General features: G+C 44.0%; 1 protein-coding gene across 1 annotated transcript in view; it reads right to left on the reverse strand.

The window, feature by feature from the left end:
* Positions 1-25086, reverse strand: part of AGPS (alkylglycerone phosphate synthase) — a 176923-nt gene that overhangs the window by 118548 nt on the left and 33289 nt on the right. Inside the window, exons 2-5 of the mRNA XM_077272628.1 lie at positions 15607-15696; positions 2551-2641; positions 1650-1770; positions 597-671 (exon numbers count right to left, since the gene is read on the reverse strand). Of these exons, the coding sequence (XP_077128743.1) occupies positions 597-671; positions 1650-1770; positions 2551-2641; positions 15607-15696 (377 nt within the window). The remainder of the gene's footprint in view (positions 1-596; positions 672-1649; positions 1771-2550; positions 2642-15606; positions 15697-25086) is intronic.

Here is a 25086-nt window from a genome sequence, read left to right on the forward strand (position 1 = left end):
AACCTCAAAGTAACTGCCCCATCGATTGGAGGCAGCGGAGTTGCTTCCCCTAACGAACAGGTGGCAGCAGTGGGGTTGGCGTGAACCCCTAGACTGCCATCTTTGACATATTGCTGGCAGTGGTGGGATCTACATGAACCCCCCGGAATGCCATCTTTAACATATTGGTGGCAGTGGTGGGATCTATGTGAACCCCCCCGGAATGCCATCTTTGACATATTGGTGGCAGTGGTGGGATCTACGTGAACCCTCCGGACTGCCATCTTTGACAAATTGGTGGCAGTGGTGGGATCTACATGAACCCCCCGGACTGCCATCTTTGACATATTGGTGGCAGCGGTGGGATCTGCGCAATCTCCCCACTGTTATCAGTGACATATCGCATCACCACAAATTGGAGAAAGTGGGTCAGCCTCACCCGTCTTAGGAGCCTCAAATGCATCACTTGTATTTTGGAAGTGGATGAAGTACTCAGCCTACCAATGCGACTGGATCATATCACAACTGCGCTACCTTTATACCATTCTGCGATCACCATTACTCTTAAACTTACAGGTCTCTGTAGCAATGCAGTGGAGACACAGGGAAGCACTTACGTGGCCACACAACAATATCCGGGATTCTTTTGAACATTCCTTCCCTGAGTGCAAACATCTCGTGGAGGCAATGACCTAAGGAAAACATTACATAGAAGTAGTGGATATAACAGTGCAGTCCAGAATGTCAGCATATATAAAGGGCCAATATATCACAAACATTTCACATATAAACGCCCTGATTCATCAAAACAAATGGGTGGGCTTAGCAGAGAGGAAGAGTGTTCAAGCGAGGCGGGAAAATTCATTGGGGTTTATGCCATAAAAGTGCAGAAATTGCAGAATATGTGTTACTCTGGTGCACATCAGCTGAGAGAAGCATAATATGTATTAAAATAAATCTGTCAGCAGGTTTTTGCTATGTAATCAGAGCAGGGGCCGAGACCCTGATTCCAGTGATGTGTCACTTGCTGGGCTGCTTGCTGTCATTTTGATACAATCACAGTTTTCTCTGCTGAAGATCTATCAGTGCTCTGAATGCGGAGAAGTGTATAACCCCGCCCACACTACTGATTGGCTGCTTTCTGTGTACACTACAAGCTCTGGGGGTGGGATTGGACCAGGAGGCACGAGAACCAGTCCTGTAGTGTTAATCTCCTGCTGATAAAACACTGATTGTATTGAAAACAGCAACACACAGCCTACTAAGTGACATCGCTGGAATCAGGGTCTCTGACTCTACATCATACTACTCTCAGATTACATAACACAAATCTGCTGACATTCTCTAAGTGTCCCACACATCTTAATGAATTTGGCGCACTTTACTCCAGCGCACTCTTGAAAAAATACTAGACGTTTGCCGAACTTCATCAAGACTACACACACAAAAAAAAAGTTTTTCAAGTTTTCTTCTCTCAACTCTCAGAGAGCAGAGCAATGAAGCTGCTGTTGAATGACCTGTCTCATTTTTACTTCTTCTTAAAGGGTTATCCCCCAACATATCAAAATGTCACATATGGCCAGATCGGGGCTCCGAGCGCCCACGCTGAATGTAGCACTGGCACGCTTCTCGGATCGCTAGAAAATACACATACAAATACAGTTCCTCACCGTGAGCTCGAAAAAGACGGTCTTCAACATCTTGAGAAAATGAAATTCCAATGGCTTTGATGTCCTGGAGAAATCCCTCGTTTACAATAGCTGGTGGGGCATCGCTTACATTTAAAGATGCCTAATAAAGAAACACTGGCGATTACAACATGGGCGATGGACGCGATTTGTTACCTATAACTGGACTCGGAGAGCACTTGAGGGTAGCACTTGAACAGTATGGGAGACTCCCAAGAACAGATCAATACCCCTAGAACAGCCTGGCATTACTCAAAGTGGTGGAGCACCAGGAAAAGCCAAGTCATCAAAGTCTAGGGGAAGCATCAAGTATCAAACCGGTATTGGAGGAGAGCGCATTAAAATATCAATAGTGCGAATATGTCAGAGGAGGCCATGCTAGAGCCGGGTTCCATCAGGTCGGTAACATTACGGTACAATATAGAGCTCTATGGCCTTAATGGTTAACTGAGGACATCACAGTCTACATCTATCTCGCCCTGCTTCAGCGAAAAGCTAGGAGACAACCAAAGTGGCCACCAGAGATGGAAGAAATAATTCCCAAGACCCTGGTCAGTACTCGGAGTGCTGGGCAGGAGGCCTGCGAGTCTCCTTATATTGCGGCTTTTTTATTTTTATTTTTTTTAAATCAGCGCGATGTTGTGTGCATCACGCCGCGCTAATCAAAACAATAGCCAGGAATGCCAGCAGGTAGGGCGAGTTGCAGGTCCAGCGATCATAGATCATTATTTTCCTAGTTCTGGGACAATAGGGTAAGGTTTCATAACATGCAAGTAAAACGTCTGTGTGATGGAAAAGAAGAAAAAAAAAAAAATAAATACGGTAAATAAATAAATAAAAAAAATAAATTAAAAAAAAAGCTGAATAGAATGGTTGAACTTACTCGGGAGGTAGATTTGTGATCCAGACTAGCACCAAATGTTTTTTCCATCCATTCTCGCAATGCGGGCAGCACCATACCACTCAGTTTATACCTGCAAAAAAATATAAAACATTAATAGGATAAAGAAAAATGTGTTCATTTATAAAAGTATCTGGAGCTGAAATATCCTATGAAAATGGAAACTAAGTCTGTGTGTGGCGTGCTGAGAAGGCGCACAACTTGGTCTATGCGAGTCCATATATCTGCCACTGATTCCCATCGTAACAAAAAAAAAAAATACAAGTAAAAAAAAAAAAACACAGGCACCATATTATGTCCCCGATTCATCAAGACTGCCGTATTTTCCGCCAATTTTGATAAAGGGAGGAAGATGTCCCATTAAAGTGATTCTCCAAGAATGTAATAAAATGGCCACCGTTACATGACTAGGATGGACTGCAGATTGAGTTAAGTGTCAGGACGGGCTGAAGTTTGTAGAAACACAGCTCCTGAGTCCTGTGTCTCAACTGACAGAAGAGGTGTATTTTAAGCACAGGTAACTAAGTTGAGGTTAGGAACTCAGACATCAGAAAAAAATAATCTTCTCCTAGGCTGACTGAGCACAAAGGATTTTTTTCCCAGCCTCAGTGACCCCCCCCCCACACCCCCATGCTCAGCTGGAAAGACATTTCTTCTCCTGTCACAGTCCTTCACTCCCAACTCAGATATGTATGTTTACAACACAGCTCCTCTGTCAGTTGAGAGGCAGGTCTCAGGAGCGGTGTTTCTTCAGACCAGACACGGTCCTGACACGTGACTATGACAGACTGCGGTTTGAATTACGTGCTGGGGGCCATTTTGTTATATTATTGCAGAACCTCTTTAAGAGGCATGTGATTCTTAATAAATATGGGGTGCTTTTCAGTTGCAGCACAAAAAACGCACTCCAATCAGGGCCAGAAACAAGTTTCTGCTGTAAATAAGGCCACTTTTGTTGCATATGACAAATTTTTTAGCATAACTTGTCCACAACCCCTTCCACCAAGCTCCTCCTACATTATAAATTTTTTTTTTTTTTTAGTTTTGCTACTCGTCAGTTTTACACCAAAATTCTGGCTTAAACTGTGATAAATCGGGACCCATGCATATGAACTGAAAGCACAGCCCTATAAGCTTTTTAACACTTAAAAAACATGCAAATGTATAATAGTGAATGTAGTGTGAATTCAGGAGAAATTATATCAATGATGTACAGAAGACTGCGGCACAGCAGGACCTGTGCTGTGGAAGAATAGCTGTCAATCACACTGAAGCCACGCCCACTGAGCTGCTCAGCAGTGTATGCATTGGAGGAAGGCAGCATCGCCTGCTACAGAGAAACTTGTCATTTGGACATCAAATTTATTTTTATCTTTTTGCATAGAATAAACCACCTGGTTTTTGGTCAGTATAGCATTAGTTTTTCAGTTTTCCTAATAGGCATAAAAAAATGAAATTCAGCATTTCTCCTACAGACAAATTATTAAAAATAAAAAATAAAAAAAATAAAAATAATAATAATAATAATCAGACAACACTTGGATGACTCAGATTGCATCCACAAGTTTTTTGGTTTTTTTTATGGACCCATGGATTTTAATGAATGGGCGAGTTTAAACCCCGACTAAATGCAAAAACAGACATGTCTTATCACGCTCACCCATACTGGTCCATAGAGCCGCAGCAGCTCCACTTCTACTTTGGTAGCAATACCCTAGAGACCTTCCTCACCTTCCCTTTATCAGCAAGTCACCAGTGTATGTAGGGGGCTGTCTGATCACCAAAGCTCAGTAGCTAAGCCAGCCCCCTTCTGTGTCCATAAACCAGAATTGGAGATGGAGAAGGAACGGAGGTAGACAGACTGCCCCCTTCTGGTCAAAGTGCTGAGATTGGGAGGAGGAAAATCTCTTCCTGGGGTCAGGGACAAAAGCAAAATGGAGATGAACACTGAAACACATCCAACCACTTTTTATTTAGCACAATTCCAATGTAATCCTGTTTAGATAACTGGAAGTGTAAATGAGCATTACCAGCCACCGGCAACGTTCCGACTCCCCAAACTCATCATTCTCCTAGATAAGTGTTATCCCAAATCCCACCGAGTGCCTATAATGTAGGAGCTCCGCACCGGAGAAGAAGTCAGGAGACCCGGCTCTGGAAGATTTATTAAAGCAAGGTAGAAAAATAAAGGAGACTGCCAAAATATTATATTACCCTCTCCCACAGACACTGTTTACTTAAACCGTCCTGCCTAAAAAAGGAGCCGTTTCAGCTAATTTTTCTGCTCTACGATCAACCGTATCAAATGAATACTCCATGTCTGATGAACGTTGCCGGAGTCAAGTACTTGGGGCTACACAAACAAATCTGCACAGCATCTGCACCGGGCCGGCTGACGGACATAACCCGGCGCTGCACCCAGGCGATGCAATGGGAGAATTCATTACTGGGGATGGAGGAAGAAGAAAGGAGATGTCGGGAAATAAGAAATGAGGCCAACTGCTGTCGGGCGACCTACAAAGTCGCCACCTAGTAAATGGAGACGGGATCTCATATAAGTATTAAGAACGATGATGACATCAGAGGTCAGCAATTATAAGTCCTGAGACGAGACACATACTGACGAGAACAGATACGGCACAAAATAAACCAAAAATTAATACAAGCTTCTCTTATAGTTCAGAATACTAGTAAGAGAGAGTTAAAGAGGACTCGTCACTCGGCACAAATATGTCCTCTATGGTCTCAATGCCGCTGCTCTCCGGAATCTGGTGCAGTTTTTGTTTTGTTCCTGCGCCTGTCTGTTCCAGAGATACAGCCCAGTCTTCCCTGTATATAAAGCTAGTCTGATCAGCCAACTGGATGTGGTCAATAAGAGCCACACCCACTTGTTAAAAAAAAAAACAACAACTAGATTTACATACACAGAAGGGGGGCTGTATCTCTGGAACAGAGGCGCAGGAACAAAACAAAAACTGCACCAGATTCAGAGGAACGGCAGCATTTACACGTTTAAAAAAAAAATAAAATAAAGTTACATATTTATTTTATGTTATACTTAATAATGACGAATGCAAATGTGTATGTTGTATGGTTCATTCTACGGTTAATAAACAAATTTAAAAAAAAAAAGTTACATATTTATGGTAAGTGACAAGTCCTCTTTAAAATTTTGCAGACTCCTCTTCAAAATCTGCATTCTGCTGTTCCTCTGTTATTCCTCTTGATAACGGTGTCATTGTACCCTTATGGGCAGGGCATTCAGCTCAATCCCATGCATTTTACAGGCAAACCTTCCAGCGGAAACCAACATCCAGCTATCAATATAGTCCTACATTTCCAGGAGGAACAACCAGAGGAAGAGCAGTTCTTGTTTTCCCCCGAGGATGATAAAGCCTTTGCATTTACAACACTGTATTTCCCCATTACTGTCCAATAATATGAAAAATGTGATAACTCATCGAGAGTTCGGGGTTTACTTGTTGGAGATATTTCTGTGACTGTCCGAATATTGCAGAAATCCATGCGCTTGGTGAATGGAAGGCAAATTGGTCCGATCATGGACCACAATGCCCAGGACTGGCCGTGGCTCTCTGGACCCGTGGCTCTCAGCCGCATAGCTCTATAAGAAGCGGTCACGCTCGGGTCGGAAGAGACGTGGCAGGTCCACGTATTAGCAGTCTATGCTAGGACCAATTTGCCCGGATGTCTGTATGAGCCTCAATACTGATAAACCTTCATAAAAAGTTTTGGCAAGAATATAAAAATCCATATAACGATTAGTGATGAGTGAACGTGCTCTGATAAGGTGTTATCTGAGCATGCTCATGTGCTAACAGTGTGTCTTCGTCGTGCTCAAAATATACGTTCGCGTCCCTGCGGCGGCATGTCTCGCAGCAGCCGCAACACATGCAGGGATTGTCTGTTAGCTGCGAGATGTGCAGTCGCGGAGTCGAACATATTATTCGAGAACGTTGAAGATACTCTGTTAGCACCCGAGCATGCTCAGATAACACCTTGTCTTAGCACATTCGCTCATCACTAATAAATATATAAAAAGGATTACATCTTCCCTGTAGGTCCAACTTTAACCCAACCTGTTACAATTATTATCCCTCTGTTTATTAAGTTCTATAAAAGGTCACAGCATTATCCCACTTCACTGTATTTAGCTGAAATGTGATCATGTTGTACTTTATTGAAAACTCAGGACCGGAGGACGAGTTGACAGGTGCGAGATCAGATGCAGAATCCACCATTGGAGACATGCAGGATTACACGCAGACCATCCACATAAATAGCCAGAGTGATGAAATACTGAGCTTCGCTGACCGCTCTCGCAGTTTAGCTTGTAGGAAAGGGGTCCTTATAAAGGGTCTGCTAAAAATTACAGTCAGAGAAATCCCTGTGATAGTTTAGTAAAGACACCCATAAGTAACTGATGTAGATATACACAGCGGATTATTACTGTATTGAAGACATATGACGACAAATTAAAAAATGAGCAACACACCTGGTACAAGCAAGATACATTTTATTTATTTTTAAGTAAAACATTTGATTTGCACAAATGCGATAACCAGAATTTGTTAAATCCACTGTGGCCATAACGCTGTGTATCTTGGAGACCATCCAACAAAAAGGCGCCGGCGGTGCATGTGCAGCCGCATCTTCACGTTATCCCCCTTGTTCTTAATATGCGCATGCGCCGTCCGCTGCCTTCACTAGCCTGATGTTCTGAGCAGCGGCGATATGTCTTCTCTTCGGCCTGGTCTTCGGCGCTCTCCCGCTCTGGTCCTTTGCACACAGTGTGCGCCAAAGAGAAGACATATCGCCGCTGCTCAACATCAGGCTAGTGAAGGCAGCGGACGGCGCATGCGCATATTAAGAAAAAGGGGAATAACTTAGAGATGCGACTGCACATGCACCGCCAGCACACTGGCAACACCCTATTTCATGTAAACTAAGCTCTGGAGGCGGACTCTCAGGAAGATCTATGTCCGGCCCATAGATCTTAACAGATCATTTACATATTAAGAAATACATGGATTTTTTGGGAATGAGACATCAGATTGCAGAGAACAAAGCATCATTTTTTTTTCAGCTTCCCACCCATTCATTGGTCCCATCGGGGCTTAAGAGCGAATCCACGGCAAAATGGGATTAGGATGCATACGCAGACCGGAACATGGACTATAGTGAATATTAGGATGCATACGCAGACCGGAACATAGACTATAGTGAATATTAGGATGCATGCGCAGACCGGAACATAGACTATAGTGAATATTAGGATGCATGCGCAGACCGGAACATGGACTATAGTGAATATTAGGATGCATACGCAGACCGGAACATGGACTATAGTGAATATTAGGATGCATACGCAGACCGGAACATGGACTATAGTGAATATTAGGATGCATACGCAGACCGGAACATGGACTATAGTGAATATTAGGATGCATACGCAGACCGGAACATGGACTATAGTGAATATTAGGATGCATACGCAGACCGGAACATGGACTATAGTGAATATTAGGATGCATACGCAGACCAGAACATGGACTATAGTGAATATTAGGATGCATACACAGACCGGAACATGGACTATAGTGAATATTAGGATGCATACGCAGACCGGAACATGGACTATAGCTAATAGCGAACGTGTGCTCTGTCGTATATCATTTTCAGGTGTGTACATCTACTGGAGGCTGACGCTCAGATGACGATAGGGAGTCGATTTCCAGGTTGTGTCAAAGAGCTCAAAAACGGTACCGTCCGAAATCCAAGATTCCTCCCACACTGCCAGCTGGCGGAGACAGGGAGATGTGACAGATGTGGCTGTACAGCGGGACCAGTTTGCCATTAGGCCTCCATCCTCCAGTACCACTCTCAAGTGGTCAGTGTCTGCTACACACCGGATGAGGGGACACCTGGTGAAGGGTCCCGATTTATGGCATCACCTATGGAGGAGTCTGAACTAGGGGCAACCCTTCAGAAGGCATAATGGATCTACTTCAGCACCTAAAGGAAAAAGTTGTATCCTTGAAGAGATTTCCCAGGGGTTGACCGGTCAAAACCGATAAGTCTGCAGTCACTCTGTGTGACTGCAGACTAATGAACCTCCCAGTGCGCACACTGTACACTGTGGGGATTCGACGGTTTCAGACCCAGCACTACAGGTTATCCTCCCGGCCAGTGGGTGCGCCCTCTAACTGGCCACGCTCGCTGGCCGGCCGCATCACTGGTCGGGGCGGCCTCAGCTCAATACAAGTGTATGCAGGGAAGCTGCGCCCACTGGCCGGGGGTATGTATAACTCCTACATACCCTCCATTCCGGGTATGAAACCGGTGAATCCCTGCAGTGCACAGTGCATGTGCCGGGTGAACGGTTCAGAAGTATGCAGTCACACTGAGTGACTGTAGACTTATCGCTTTTGACCGGACAACCCTTTAACAAAGCAGTTTTCTGAGGAGGGAGAAACTATTGGCTGCTTATATGCCTATATGGCCCAAGCTCAGAGAGAGAACACTTTTAAACAATGGTTAAAAGGTCTAGAGAGAGGGCAGGATTAACAGCCAGACTCCTGAAATTTTACAGACTCTACAAAGTTTTTATACCAATTTGTATTAGTCCGGGGCGAAGTACTCGGGAGAAGAATTAGCAGATTACCCAACTAGGATTAAACTTTCAACTCTGAGAAAAAGTGAGATTTTTTTTTTAGAATTGCAGATTTCCCTGGAAGAAATTCAATTAGCAGTAGGGAAATGCCGAATGATAACGCCCCTGAGTCTGATGGCCTCCCGGTAGAAATCTTTAAAATATTTGAGGAGGAGCTTTTACGAGATTATTTGGAAATGGTTAACGATGCACTTTCCAAGGGGACACTGCCAAGATCACTATATGAGGCTATAATAGTTGTCTCACCCAAGGAAGGGAAAGATAAGGAGTTTCAGAAATCACAAAGAACCACTTCACTACTAACGACTAATGTCAAGATTCTGGAAAAATCCTGGCAAATAGGTTGAGCTGTGAGAACGCCGGTAATACACACGAATCATGCCGGCTTCGCACCATCTAAGTTGACTGCCATTAACCTACGAAGGCTATGTGTGAATTTACAAGGAGGTACGGCCTGATCTCAAGAATAAAGCCGTCCTCGCCTTAGATGCCACAAAGGTTTTTGATAGTGTGGAGTGAAAATGTATGTAGGCCGTGCTAAGGGAAACGGGATTTGGGCCTAATTTTATCACATGGGTACTTCTACTGTACAAGAGCCTGACAGCTAGAATAAGGTCTAATGGGGATGTCGGAGAGTTTTGATCTTTTTAGGCTGTCCTCTATCGCCCCTGCTTTTTGCAAGTGCAATAGAACCTTTAACCTGTATCAGACAACACCTGGGTATTAAAGGGAAAGTACCGCGTTTGTAGATCACTAATAAATCAATGTAATGTAGCATAACATGCTGTTATAACCAAGTTTTGATTGCATTTGAAACATTTTGTGAGTTATAGGAGTTTAAAGAAGGCACTGGAGGCTGACCTCTTGCTTTCATAGTAGCAGCACAACACTTTCAGTTTCATAATATAGCAGCACATTGTCATAGGAGAGAACAGACGGACTCTGACCCGATCTATAGTAATATAACGGTCACTGCTGTGAACTGGGTACGCCTCTGTGGACAATTCACAGTATTGGGAGTGTTCTGCTGCCATATTCATGGAGCCCTCAGCTGTCGACTGTGCTCAATTCTTGTCTCATGTCATTAGGATTAGATAACATAAGCTGACAGGAGTAAAATGCAGGAGAAAAGCTCAGGCAGAGTATCAGAGACTGCAAAGACATCAAGGAGGAATAGTGCATGATCAGCATTATCCCAGCAGGAGCAGTCACACCTCCCTCAGTAAGATAAGATAAGGAGCTGAGGGTCTGCAGTGAACTTGTGGAGGGGGGTGAGAGAATCATGTCATCTGGGTGAGAGACTGATGGGAGGGAGAGTAAGGGTACCGTCACACAGTGGCATTTTTATCGCTACGACGGCACGATTCGTGACGTTCTAGCGATATCGTTACGATCTCGCAGTGTCTGACACGCTACTGCGATCAGGCACCCAGCTGAGAATCGTACGTCGTAGCACATCGTTTGAAACTTTCTTTTGTCGCTGGATCTCCCGCTGTCATCGCTGGATCGTTGTGTGTGACAGCGATCCAGCGATGCGTTCGCTGGTAACCAGGGTAAACATCGGGTAACTAAGCGCAGGGCCGCGCTTAGTAACCTGATGTTTACCGTGGTTACCAGCGTAAAAGTAAAAAAAAACAAACAGTACATACACACCATCTGATGTCCGTCAGGTCCCTTGCCGTCTGCTTCCTGCTCTGACTGACTGCCGGCCGGAAAGTGAGAGCAGATCACAGCGGTGACGTCACCGCTGCGCTCTGCTCTCACTGTACGGCCGGATCTCAGTCAGAGCGGGAAGCAGACGGCAAGGGACCTGACGGACATCAGATGGTGAGTATGTACTGTTTGTTTTTTTTTACTTTTACGCTGGTAACCACGGTAAACATCGGGTTACTAAGCGCGGCCCTGCGCTTAGTAACCTGATGTTTACCCTGGTTACCTGGGGACTTCGGCATCGCTCCAGCGCCGTGATTGCAACGTGTGACCGCAGTCTACGACGCTGGAGCGATAATCATACGACGCTGCGACGTCACGAATCGTGCCGTCGTAGCGATGTAAATGGTACTGTGTGACGGTACCCTAAGAAAGACAGTAACTACTGGTGGTAGCAGATCACAGGGCAGTCACCCACAAAATGGCGCTGCCCTGTGATACTACTCTTCATTCTGCCCCAGGGATACTAGACCACCCGAAAGGGGAGGGAAATGGTGATGTCAGCAGTTACTGCCCCAATTTCCCAGCTAACAGTAAAGCTGGCAAGTCTTACTATAGCTGCTTGAGGTCTAAAACGGAAAATGCTCCCCCTAGTGGAAATTATATATATATATATATATATATATATATATATATATATATTTATTTGTAAAAATATATATATTTTTCATATAGAAATGTTTGCAAAAAGTGCAAACATTGCATTAATACATTTTAATTACCATTTTAAGCTTAATTTCACACACACACAAAAAAAAACCCACAAGAAAACTGGTGGCACCTTCCCTTTAAGGGCTTTAAATATGGTGGCAAAGAAGAACGGCTCACCCTGTATGCAGATGCCTTGTTACTTGTTCACAATTTTATTATCCTTCTCCCAGTATTCATGGATACCATTTCTAAATTTGGGATCTTTTCTGCTCTAAAACATTACATTGGTCAAAGACAGCTTTGCTCCCCTTGGATAATAATGACCAGCTTTGACCAAACTTTAGAAATCCCGGTGGTGCAAAAGGTAGAACGGAGAACGAGAGGATCCGCAATCTTGGACCTAATTCTTACCAACAGGGAGGAAATGGTTGAGTAAGTAAAGGTGGCTGGGACTTTAGGAGGCAGTGATCACGCTATCCTCAAATTTTGGATAAAAGAGGAGGAAGATCAGTGAGGACTCAGACTTTAAGGTTGGACTTCACAAAGGCAGATTTTAATGGACTCGGAAAGAGGGTAGGAAAGGTACAATGGCCGGATGTTCTGAAGGACAGAAATGTCCAAGAAGGATGGGAGATTTTTGCTAAACGAAATGGTCACTGAACAATTGGTAACAATCCCGAAAAGAAGAAAGAATTTGAAGCATTAGCAGAAATTGGCTCCATATAGTTTAATTTTCGGCTACATTGAGGGCACCTAAATCCTACGTGCCCCCATACACAGCCCCTTTACTCCTTGCCTGTCCGACAGCTGATTTAGGAAGCTCGGGTTTTGCTGACGCACTTAATTAATGAAGACACACACGACATGAAGAGGAGTATGGCAGAGACACAGCCTGTGAAGCCCCCCGGAGGGTCTATTGTCTCTGGGTGGGTGCTCGGGGTGGACACACAGGACATTGTCTGGGGTTTATCTCCTGAGCACCAGGCAGCTTTGCATGTGAAGAACAGATGTGGATAATTTATTGAGTGGTTTCGCTGATCCACCGGCCAGCAGTAAACACTGGAAAATTCTGCTACCAGGATGCTGGGAAGTGCGGCAATTACAATCAGAGCGCTGCCCCCATCAGTCATCCCGGCCTATAGATAAGGCAGACCAATGGTGACAGATCATACCCTACACAATGCCACCGGCAGCACAGACAGCGGCTGAGGAATCTGCACACGTCTATTACCTTCTTCCTGATCGATTCCTGACATCAATTATATTCCATGTGATTTAGTGGACTGCACAGATTTTACATCTGACAGCGAATCATACTGGGAACACTGGGAACACTGGTTCTTGGCCAACCAGACGTGTCAGAATATCCTTCAGGGTCACATGGGTCCGTAACATCCACCTTACATTGGAATTATCTGGAGAGCTGCCTTTTGGAAATACCCCCTTGGGTATGTGCAAGTTAAACATTTAGTATTTCTGCATTTCTTGGCAGGAAAACCGCATGTTCTTTGCTGTGTTTTTTTACTTGTCTTTTTGGTGCATATTTTCCTCCACTCATTAGTATGAGTAGCTGAATTGACATGCAAGAAGTAATTCTGCCCCAAATCTGCAAATAAGCAACGTGTGCATGAGACTTCAGGATTCTCATTCACTTTGCTGTCATCAGGAAACCCTTCAGGTGTTGTGAAATCTGCACAGAAAAAGAGGAGCAAAAACGCAACATGTCAATGTGTACAGAGACTTAGAGGAGGTAGTTTAGGAGGTTCTGAGAAAAGCCTCTTTCATACACTTACATAGTGACAGTATTTTACAGTGAGGCCACGTGTCTGTAACAGAGCCGAAATTCCCAGTGTGATCTCGCCTCCGCCCGGAGTGATCAGCCTTGTAGGTACATACGATGCTGATAGATCCGGTCAGGACTGCGGTAGAGTCAGGAACTGCAGCCGTAACACGGACAGTGAAAAACAATGGCTGGACTATAAACGCTTCTTACTAGCGATGAGCGAGCGCGCTCAGATAAGGTGTTATCCAAGCATGCTCGAGTCCTAACAGAGTATCTTCGGAGTGCTCGGACAATATGTTCGACTCCCCACGGCTGCATGTCTCACGGCTGTTCGACAGCTGCAACACATGCAGGGATCAAATCAACATAAAAGCTCAAAACAAAGGCCAATTAACAACTCTGCAAAAGAAATGAGCCAATTCAATAGAGGAAAATCAAATTAGCTATACATTTTTCCAAAATTCGCTTTGCAAGAAACAAATCAAAATCATAGTCAGTAGCCAATGTGCTGGATTATAGAGGGCTAGGAGACTGCCAAGAAAAAAAAACGAAAAAAACTACTCCCCTTATATCTCTTTCAATCTGGTCTCCTGCGGCATCTGTAAACACCAAAGATGTCACCAAAGACCGGACCCAAGTGAAGACGACAGAACGAAGCGGGGTGGAGAACATAGCGAGAAAATATGCCAAATTCACATTTCAGCAGGTTTACTCCTCGTTAGTCAGTAATTATTACCAATGAGTGAGGGTGCGCAGATAAGGTGTTATCTGAGCATGCTCATGTGCTAACTGTATGAAAAATATGTTCTAGTCCCTATGGCTGCATGTCTCGCGGCTGTTGGACGGCTGCCACACTTACAGGGATTAACTAACAAACAATCCCTGCATGTGCTGCAGCTGTCTAACATATTATTCGAGCACGCGGAAGACTCAGTTAGCACCCGAGCATCCTCAGATAACACCTTATCCCAGCACGCTCGCTCATCCCTAGTATTAATACTTGCATGAACATCATATTTTGATGTCAGACTCTCAATATTAAACAGATGAGCGGCTCCATGTAGGCACTGCTCATCTCTTCCCGCAGATGAGGTCTGTCACAGACATTCAGGATAAAGAAAAAAAAAAACCTGGTCATTCTATGTATAGAATAGAGCGATGGAAAGGTTTGGTCACATCAGTATTAACGGCGCAGTCTCAGGACCTGCGGATTATACAGAGATGACCACGGGGCTGCGGATTTTATCTCACTCTGACCCTTTTAGAAAAAGATCCTCCTCATGTCAGCCACTCATTGTAGCTTCTCAAACTCAATTTCAAAAGAAGAGGTTCCTCAGCAGCTGCAGCGGGTATTATACAGTATATAAAATCTTTAATTATCTGATGCATTCTTGTGTCCCAGTGTCTCCATTGCTTTCTTTTCTCATGTAGGACCTTTAATTAGGAGCAATGGTGAACACAACATTAGGCGATTACCAGTTAAGCAATTCCTTCCGTCTGCCCCTCAGCTTTAGATTCTTTGCAAATACAAAAAAAAAACCCCCCCAAAAAACAAACCACATTTCCGGGCTTTAAGCACATTGACTTCATAATGTTACAGTCCTGTAAATGGCAGCTCCTTTCATTTTTCTTCTACATTGATACAATCCATTCTGGAGGGAAAGACCCCCCCACGTCTCCCCTCCAAACCCCCCGCCCCTTTAAAATGCTTTATTGTATGGCTCATGCTCTGTTTACACAAGGCTGCGCCAACTGTGATGTGTCCTCCGATTGGCTGATCCCAGACTGAGGGCGGCACCAGCTGTCTACAGTGATGGATTAGTGGGCGTCAGCCAGAGATAAACGTGCGTCCTCATTGGTCAGAGTCATACATGACTCATTATGAATTTACATAGGCCCGCCTGCAGAATTTAACCATTTGAAGGTTTGGTGTGTAATAAAGAAAGGCTTGATTATACTACAGCGCCATCTACAGGTCATGAGGGGAACTCTTCCTGTAGGTCACAGGACAAAAATATCAGCACTTGGTGACGAATTGATACATTGGGTAAACAAAACGGAGCAGATAATTAACAGATATAATGATCCCAACAGAAATCAATCAACTACAGTTAGTCTGTAGAAGACCGAGAAGAGATCACGGAAAATTCCATCAAAATTCCATCTGATTTTACATGTACTAATGATCGTTTTTTCATCTTACCTCTTGCCGGTGAATTCAGCTTGGCCCTTCTTGTTAAAAGTGAATTTGGAATCATTGTAGCCCCATCCGTTCCACTTCAGAAGCTCCTGCCTGCATGAAGAAGAGAGAAAAGCACATGCCATAAATGTCCACACTGACATATATGTGCACCTCTGTGTACCTGGATGCCGGGCCTCCTCCACATGAAGGAACAGTGGAAAACAACTGCAGCACGGCCCAGGCGGTCACAGATTTACGAGTAGATTCATTCATAAAATTATATATATATATATATATATATATATATATATATATATATATATAATGAACGAATGTACTCGGAAATCTGTGACATGCTGCAGTTGTTTTCCACTGATTGTATATGTATTATATATATATATATATATATATATATATATATATATATATATATATATATATATATATATATATATATATATATATATATATATATATATACACACACACATATATACACACACACACACACATATATACACACACATACATGGACACACACACACACACACAATAAGCTACCAGCTTATATACTATAATTATTATTTTTTTTAAATAAACACATAGTGTCATTGCATGCTGGATTATTTTTATTAATATATACCAGCTTCTTAGTAAGGTAGTGAATAAATGACATCTGTTAATAATGGACTGAAGTCACAATTTTCTATAGAAGTCACAAAATGTAATTATAAATCAAAAGCAAAATAATTTTAAAAAAACAAACAACATTTCGGATGTGTTTTGGAGTCTTGAGGATGCAAACCCAATTTTCTCATCCAAAAATCAGACAACTGACATATGTTACGGACACACTAGAAAGTCACGCAAGAGATGTCTGCAGCCCAGAGTATTACTACGAACATGTCAGAAATCACCGTAAAATGCTCTGTACAAATTTCTTCAGCATTTTTTCCGACAAACAGTAGAAAAATGTCTTGTTTCTACAGCCGGCCCAGGAATGTACAGACAGACGACAGCTGAAATATCGCCATAGTTATAAATATCCAGTATTCCTGAAAGTGACCGGTGTCTGTACCGCACACACAGCTCAGGAGTTTGTATCTTCTCCCCGTGTTTGCGTGGGTTTCCTCCGGTTTCCTTCCACCCTCCAAAGACTTACTGATAGGGGATGTAGATTGTGAGCCCCAATGGCGAAAGTGATCAGTGATGGTAGTGTATGTAAAGCGCTGCGGAATATGATGGCGCTATATAAAAGTGAGTAAAATAAATGTATGTGTGTAATATAGATAATAAAATTTAAATATTAGAAAAAAAAAATCATTTCTGCATTGTATAAAGTTATTTAATCAGCATAAATGTAACAAAAAAAACAAAACATATATATCATCTCTCTCTCTCTCTCTCTCTTCTCCTCTCTCTCTCTTCTCCTCTCTCTCTATATATATTTATCATTATGGGAGATATTCTCCCCTAGAAGTAGTTCTTCTAGTAGAACAAACAGGAAGGCACCGGTGGAACTTGGACAATTCTAGTTCTGAAAGATTTTTTTTTTTAAATATTAACGCACTCCATAGATATCAGATTACATTACGGCTAAAAAGCCCCCCCAAATTTTAAATTTGTTAACTGTTTTGCAGTGGTTTTATTGCTGCAGCCAATAGATTTTTTTCTAGGAAAGGTCCAATTGTGGACACAAGGTGGCAGTATACCCACGACATGATCCCTCCCGAGACCCCTGCAGCTGGACGTCCTGATATTTCACCAGTCCATGTGTGCAGCCCGGCAGGCACCACACACTATGTAATCGCCACTTTTAGGTATACGGACACCAGCAGGATCGCCAGAGGATGCAATGCTATATTAGAATATATATATATATTCGTTTCCTGCTATATATAGCACATTACTTCTGATTAGAATGCACACCACAGCTCCCAGCTGATACTTGTAGTTCTTTCCTCAGCAGTCAGGACAGTGGCATGTCCCTTTGATAAATGTCATGTCCATATGAACCAGTAAGGCGTGACTGCTGAAGCGATACCCCGGCTGGTTGTGACTGGTGAGGACACTGCCGCCTTTGATTCCTTCGTTCTATTCTTAGGAATAATGTCACAAGCATGGCGAGCGACAGTAAGGTCACCCAAGGTACTGCGCCTCGCTGTGACCCTACACAGGATGCCGTGTGCTCGCGACTGGCGCAGAGCGTGATCAGCCACGCACCACCTCAGAGCGCTCTACACATCTATACATCGACTGCAATAATCAGAACATGGGGTTTATCACCACTAATTTCTATAGTCATTTATACCTACAGCATCTCCTGCTCACATGGAAATAACTAGTCTATCAATAGTTAACAAAAAAAACACTACTTTACGAAATGGCCACTAGGTGGCAGCATTGCTCCATGACCCATTCCCCCTGTGCTGCGCTCTATTCTGGGCTGATCCCACCCACAGCCTTATTGTTCAGTCACATACACAGAGGATTCACAGAAAGGAAGGCCATGGCTCCAGCAACAATATCCCCCAATACCAGGAAGAGAGGAATATTCCTCCTATTATGCAGATTAGGAAAATGTTTATTTCAGCAAAAGCACAGTCATCCAAATTCACCCTGTAACCACGCATTAGTATTTTACTTGGCGACACACAGGCTTTTCTGTCTGGTTTTATTCCTGCTCCTATTTTATAGCTTTACTGATGTGTCAGTGTGGTGCTTCCACAATGTGACTATTCTGTGCTGTGCATATAGTCCTGTATACGGGGGTGCTGTGCATACAGTCCTGTATACGGGGGTGATGTGCATACAGTCCTGTATACGGGGGTGCTGTGCATACAGTCCTGTATACGGGGGTGCTGTGCATACAGTCCTGTATACGGGGGTGCTGTGCATACAGTCCTGTATACGGGGTGCTGTGCATACAGTCCTGTATACGGGGGTGCTGTGCATACAGTCCTGTATACGGGGGTGCTGTGCATACAGTCCTGTATACGGGGTGCTGTGCATACAGTCCTGTATACGGGGGTGCTGTGCATACAGTCCTGTATACGGGGGTGATGTGCATACAGTCCTGTATACGGGGGTGCTGTGCATACAGTCCTGTATACGGGGGTGCTGTGCATACAGTCCTGTATACGGGGTGCTGTGCATACAGTCCTGTATACGGGGGTGCTGTGCATACAGTCCTGTATACGGGGGTGCTGTGCATACAGTCCTGTATACGGGGTGCTGTGCATACAGTCCTGTATACGGGGGTGCTGTGCATACAGTCCTGTATACGGGGGTGATGTGCATACAGTCCTGTATACGGGGTGCTGTGTATCAGGCGTGTGCTACCAGCGAGGGCTACAGAGAATAGCGCCACCTAGAGGGGCCCATCAGCCGACCAGCACAGGTGTATGGGGGTCCAAACTGCCTCCTAATAGAAGAGGGAAGAAGGAGGGGGCCACATTGTCTGACTGCACCACTGCCAGGGGCTGGTCAGCACATGCCACGACTATGCGACGGGGGGACAAGACCCCTGGGATGAACATTATTTTGTGTTTCCTCTATAGGAGTTCAAAAAGAGGAGACAAGTTGGCCACACGTGCAGAAAGCTTGCGCCATGGCAGTCTCTGGATGATTCCATCCTGGAAGAATACAGTGACTAGAGCGAGCCCCATGGATATCCTGAAGAGACGCCATGTACGTGTCATATGGGTGTGCATCCTGGTACGTGCCTGAGGGGGGCGCTGCAGGAATCAAAGGGCACGAAATAGAAGCCATCAGCTATAGTCCGCACTTGCTGTAATAGTAGGTTCAACAGGACAGCAAGTTGCCCACAATAGACCTCGTACAGCCTCCCCACTACAGTGCCAGGCGGTGAGCGGCAGAATGGGGCAGAGGACCACATGTGCCCCTGTATGTACCGTCTATAGAGTAAGGAACAGCTCACTGCCCCACCTGCCCTCAGCTGCAAAACAAAAAAGAGGAAGTGAAAGTAGGAGAGCATCGCCGGTCACATCTCATGCCACCATATAGCAGAGCCAGCTTAATTATCGCACTGCTGTCTGACAACACCTGGGCTTGTAAGTCACGAGCCGCTATACTTTACTATATATCTCTCGGTTCTTCTAGCGGTGATCCAGCTGGAGGGTAGTCTGGGGAAAAAAAGCAAATTAGTGCCGCCCCCCCTCCAACAGGAAGGCCGCCCCCCTCCAACAGGAAGGCCGCCCCCCCCCTCCAACAGGAAGGCCGCCCCCCCCTCCAACAGGAAGGCCGCCCCCCCCTCCAACAGGAAGGCCGCCCCCCCCCTCCAACAGGAAGGCCGCCCCCCCTCCAACAGGAAGGCCGCCCCCCCCTCCAACAGGAAGGCCGCCCCCCCCTCCAACAGGAAGGCCGCCCCCCCCTCCAACAGGAAGGCCGCCCCCCCCTCCAACAGGAAGGCCGCCCCCCCTCCAACAGGACCCATAGGCAGATACCCTGTAAGTCAATGTCAGCCATTAAAGAGCTGGTTTGGAGCAGAGCTTCAGTCATGGAGGTTCTCCTCCTTATACGCCACATCCTCCTTTCCCCAGGGTGGAGCCAGGAGGCCTTTATACATATTGGACAGTCTCTCCCACCTACATCAGCAAATTCTACCAATATTCTCCTATTCCTACCTTTATGCTTACGGAAACTTCCGTACTTAAACACACCATGTATTTTTTAATCCGTCCTCTCGAATCTGGCGCGGTTTTACTGTTAGGCGGCGTTCACATGCAGTAGTCATGCTGCAGTTTACCTAGCAGCAGCCCTGTGCCGCTGGCGTCTTTCCACCATTGCTCTCAACAATCACTTCATCAGCTATGCGATTTAAGGTGTGTGAATGCAGCCATATAGTCTGTTAGGACCACACCCACTTGGCTAACAAGTTTATAATTACACGGAATGAATAAAGGTCCCTGTGTACAGAATACAGAGGTGCAGAAACAATACAAAAAGGGCCAAATCCAACAACACTGACACTTATATAAAGTAAAAAAAAAATTATATATATATAATATATATATAATATATATATATAATATATATATATATATATATATATATATATATATATATATATATATATATATATATATATATATATATATATATATATATATATATATATATATATATATATATATATATATATATATATATATATATATATATATATATATATCTTTTTTTTTTTTTTTTGTGGAAGTGACAGGTCCTCCTTAAAGAAGCAGCATAAGAACATACGAGTGGATGGGGCAGAAATGTAAGAAGGAAGCCGCCGAGAGCGGAGGAAGGGGCTGTATGATGAAAGGTCAGTGCAAGCGAAGAAGCGCAACACATAGGAAGTTACTCAATAACGGAGCTCAGAGGGGACAGTGTGCCCACCCGAGCGGTGACGTCCGAGCTGTACTGATCTGTGCCGGCCTAGGAGAGGACACGTAGGGGACAACATGGATCACCCAAACCTCATCAGAGCTACGGAAATATTCACACTTCTTATAATAACATTTCTAAATCATTGTTTCTCAGATCTCTTCGTTTTGTTCCTTCTCTCGGTTATTTCTACCAGAAATGTATCTACAAGCTGCTATTAACGGGAATGTCAGTAGGATCAGCCCTCCGAACCGTCTACAACCCCTGGCAAAAATTATGGACCGGCCTTGGAGGATGTTCATTCACAGACATGGCACAATCTAAAGTCATTTCAAATGGCAACTTTCTGGCTTTAAGAAACGCTTAAAGAAATCAACAACAAAAAATGTGGTAGCCAGTAACGGTTACTTTGTTTTAACCAACCATAGGGGAAAAATTATGGAATTACTCAATTCTGAGGAAAAAATTATGGAATCATGAAAACAAACAAAGAAAAAAACCCTCCAAAACATCACTAGTACTTTGTTGCACCACCTTTGGCTTTTATTACAGCTTGCAGTCTCTGAGGCCGGGACTTAAGGCCTCGTCTCACATAGCGATTTACCAACGATCACGACCAGCGATATGACCTGGCCGTGATCGTTGGTAAGTCGCTGTGTGGTCGCTGGGGAGCTGTCACACAGACCGCTCTCTCCAGCGACCAACGATCAGGGGAACGACTTCGGCATCGTTGAAACTGTCTTCAACGATGCCGAAGTCCCCCTGCAGCACCCGGGTAACCAGGGTAAACATCGGGTTACTAAGCGCAGGGCCGCGCTTAGTAACCCGATGTTTACCCTGGTTACCAAAAAAAACAAACAGTACATACTCACCATCTGATGTCCGTCAGGTCCCTCGCCGTCCGCTTCCTGCTCTGACTGAGTGCCGCCGTACAGTGAGAGCAGAGCGCAGCGGTGACGTCACCGCTGCGCTCTGCTCTCACTGTACGGCGGCTCAGTCAGAGCAGGAAGCAGACGGCGAGGGACCTGACGGACATCAGATGGTGAGTATGTACTGTTTGGTTTTTTTGGTAACCAGGGTAAACATCGGGTTACTAAGCGCGGCCCTGCGCTTAGTAACCCGATGTTTACCCTGGTTACCAGTGAAGACATCACTGGATCGGTGTCACACACACCGATTCAGCGATGTCAGCGGGGCCTCAACGACCAAAAAAAGGTCCAGGCCATTCCGACACGACCAGCGATCTCGCATCAGGGGCCGGGTCGCTGGTACGTGTCACACATAGCGAGATCGCTACTGAGGTCGCTGTTGCATCACAAAACTTGTGACTCAGCAGCGATCTCGCTATGTGAGACGGGGCCTTTAATGAGTGTCACACAGGACTCTTCATCAATCTGGCTCCAACTTTCTCTGATTGCTGTTGCCAGATCAGCTTTGCAGGTTGGAGCCTTGTCATGGACCATTTTCTTCAACTTCCACCAAAGATTTTCAATTGGATTGAGATCTGGACTATTTGCAGGCCATGACATTGACCTTATGTGTCTTTTTTCAAGGAATGTTTGCACAGTTTTTGCTCTATGGCAGGATGCATTATCATCTTGAAAAATGATTTCATCATCCCCAAACATCCTTTCAATTGATGGGATAAGAAAAATATCCAAATTATCAACATAAACTTGTGCATTTATTGAAGATGCAATGACAGCCATCTCCCCAGTGCCTTTACCTGACATGCAGCCCCATATCATCAGTGACTGTGGAAATTTGCATGTTCTCTTCAGGCATTCATCTTTATAAATCTCATTGGAACGGCACCAAACAAAAGTTCCAGCATCACCACCTTGCCCAATGTAGATTCGCGATTCATCACTGAATATGACTTTCATTCATCCACAGTACACGATTGCTTTTCCTTAGCCCATTGTAACCTTGTTTTTTCTGTTTAGGTGTTAATGATGGCTTTCAGTTACCTTTTCTGTATGTAAATCCCATTTCCTTTAGGCGGTTTCTTACAGTTCGGTCTCAGACGTTGACTCCAGTTTCCTCCCATTTGTTCCTCATTTGTTTTGTTGTGCATTTCCTGTTTTGGAGACATATTGATTTAAGTTTCTGGTCTTGATGCTTTGATGTCTTCCTTGGTCTACCAGTATGTTTGCCTTTAACAACCTTCCCATGTTGTTTGTATTTGGTCCAGAGTTTAGACACAGCTGACTGTGAACAACCAACATCTTTTGCAACATTGCGTGATGATTTACCCTCTTTTAAGAGTTTGATAATCCTCTCCTTTGTTTCAATTGACATCTCTAGTGTTGGAGCCATGATTCATGTCAGTCCACTTGGTGCAACAGCTCTCCAAGGTGTGATTACTCCTTTTTAGATGCAGACTAACCAGCAGATCTAATTTGATGCAGGTGTTAGTTTTGGGAATGAAATTTTACAAGGTGATTCCATATTTTGTTCCTCAGAATTGAGTGATTCCATAATTTTTTCCCTATGCTTGGATAAAAAAAAAAAATTCCTATTACTGACTACCACATTTTTTGTAGTTGATTTCTTTTAGTGTTTCCTAAAGCCAGAAAGTTGCCATTTGAAATGACTTTAGTTTTGTGCCATGTCTGTGATCTGCTTTTTTACTACAAAATTAAACAACTGAATGAACATCCTCCAAGGCCGGTGATTCCATAATTTTGCCAGGGGTTGTATATGGGCACGTAGGTGACAGGAAGATTAATAAAAAGGAGACCTTGTTCTCAGGAGAAATCCATGTTTTACTTAAATGTAAGTGATCTGGTAAGATCTATGGGCAGGACATAGATCTCCCTGAGAATCTGCCTCCAGAGATCATTATAAATTAAAGGTGTCATTACCAGTGTGAGACATGTAGATCAGGAGCCCAGACTGTCAGTCATTACATGTCTCACACTGATAACGCCACCTTTCATTTATAAGACTCGTTGGAGGCAGATTCTCAGGAAGATCTATGTCCGACCCATAGATCTTAAAAGCTCATTTATATATAAGAAAAGTGTGTACGCTTCAGGAAACACATTGGATCGCAGATATCAAGATCTCACTTTAATCAGCATTCTATGACCTACGAATCCCATATAGACGACTAAGGAAGGTAGATCCTCCAGACAGGTTCCCTTTAACATATGGTCAATACAAGCAAGTCACTAGTATTAGAAAAATAGCCTGAGCTTCCTGAGTGATTTGTGGTCAGAGTTTCATCCAAGTGTTTTTTTTTCTTTTTACGCATGAGAAAAACTACGGTAAGCCTCTATTGTTTTCCTGTGATAATCGAACCGCACTTGTATGTCATCTGAGTGCTGCCCGATTTTTTGATGGACCCATAGACTTACATTGTCCATTCTGATCAGATAGATACTCAGATCAAAATTGCTCACGCTTCTGCAATTCTGCGTGGACTACTCGGCCTGCCGGAAATCATGAATATGTGAAAGGCCCCATTCACCATTGTGGGTACGAGTGCCAGCCATGAAAACACGGGTAGCACTCGTAAATGAAAAACAGAGACATCTGCATGAGGCCTTACAGATGAAAGTCCTGGACCGACTGGGAGTCTAAAGCCCTGATCCATTTGTCTCAAACAAGTTTCTTTTGTGGATTCTGAAACCTGGTCCTAATATTGATCCAGATTAGTGATGAGCGAACGGACTTGGAAAAGGTGTTATCTCAGCATGCTTGGGGGCTAACCGAGTGTCTTCAGCGTGCTCGAAAAATATCTTCAAGTCCCCGCGGCTGCATGTCTCGTGGCTGTCAAACAGCTGCGAGACAAGCAGGTGCGAGAACTAGAACTCATTTTTTGAGCACGCCGAAGACACTCAGTTAGCACCCGAGCATGCTGAGATAACACTGTATCCCAGCAACGTTTGCTCATCACCAAATCATCATCTGTAGCAGTTGAATGTGTAATGGATCGTGTAAAAAAAAATATATATATATATATATATATATATATATATATATATATATATATATATATTTTTTTTTTTTAAATTAAGAAAAAAAAATAACAAGAGCCGATCTGTAACCAGCAAAGGGAATAGCATAGTGTAAAGCCAGTCTGTAAAGGGGCATGTAGTGTGTGGCAGG

Source organism: Ranitomeya variabilis, chromosome 7 (assembly GCF_051348905.1).
Source record: "Ranitomeya variabilis isolate aRanVar5 chromosome 7, aRanVar5.hap1, whole genome shotgun sequence".
In the NCBI taxonomy this organism is placed as follows: Eukaryota; Metazoa; Chordata; class Amphibia; order Anura; family Dendrobatidae; genus Ranitomeya; species Ranitomeya variabilis.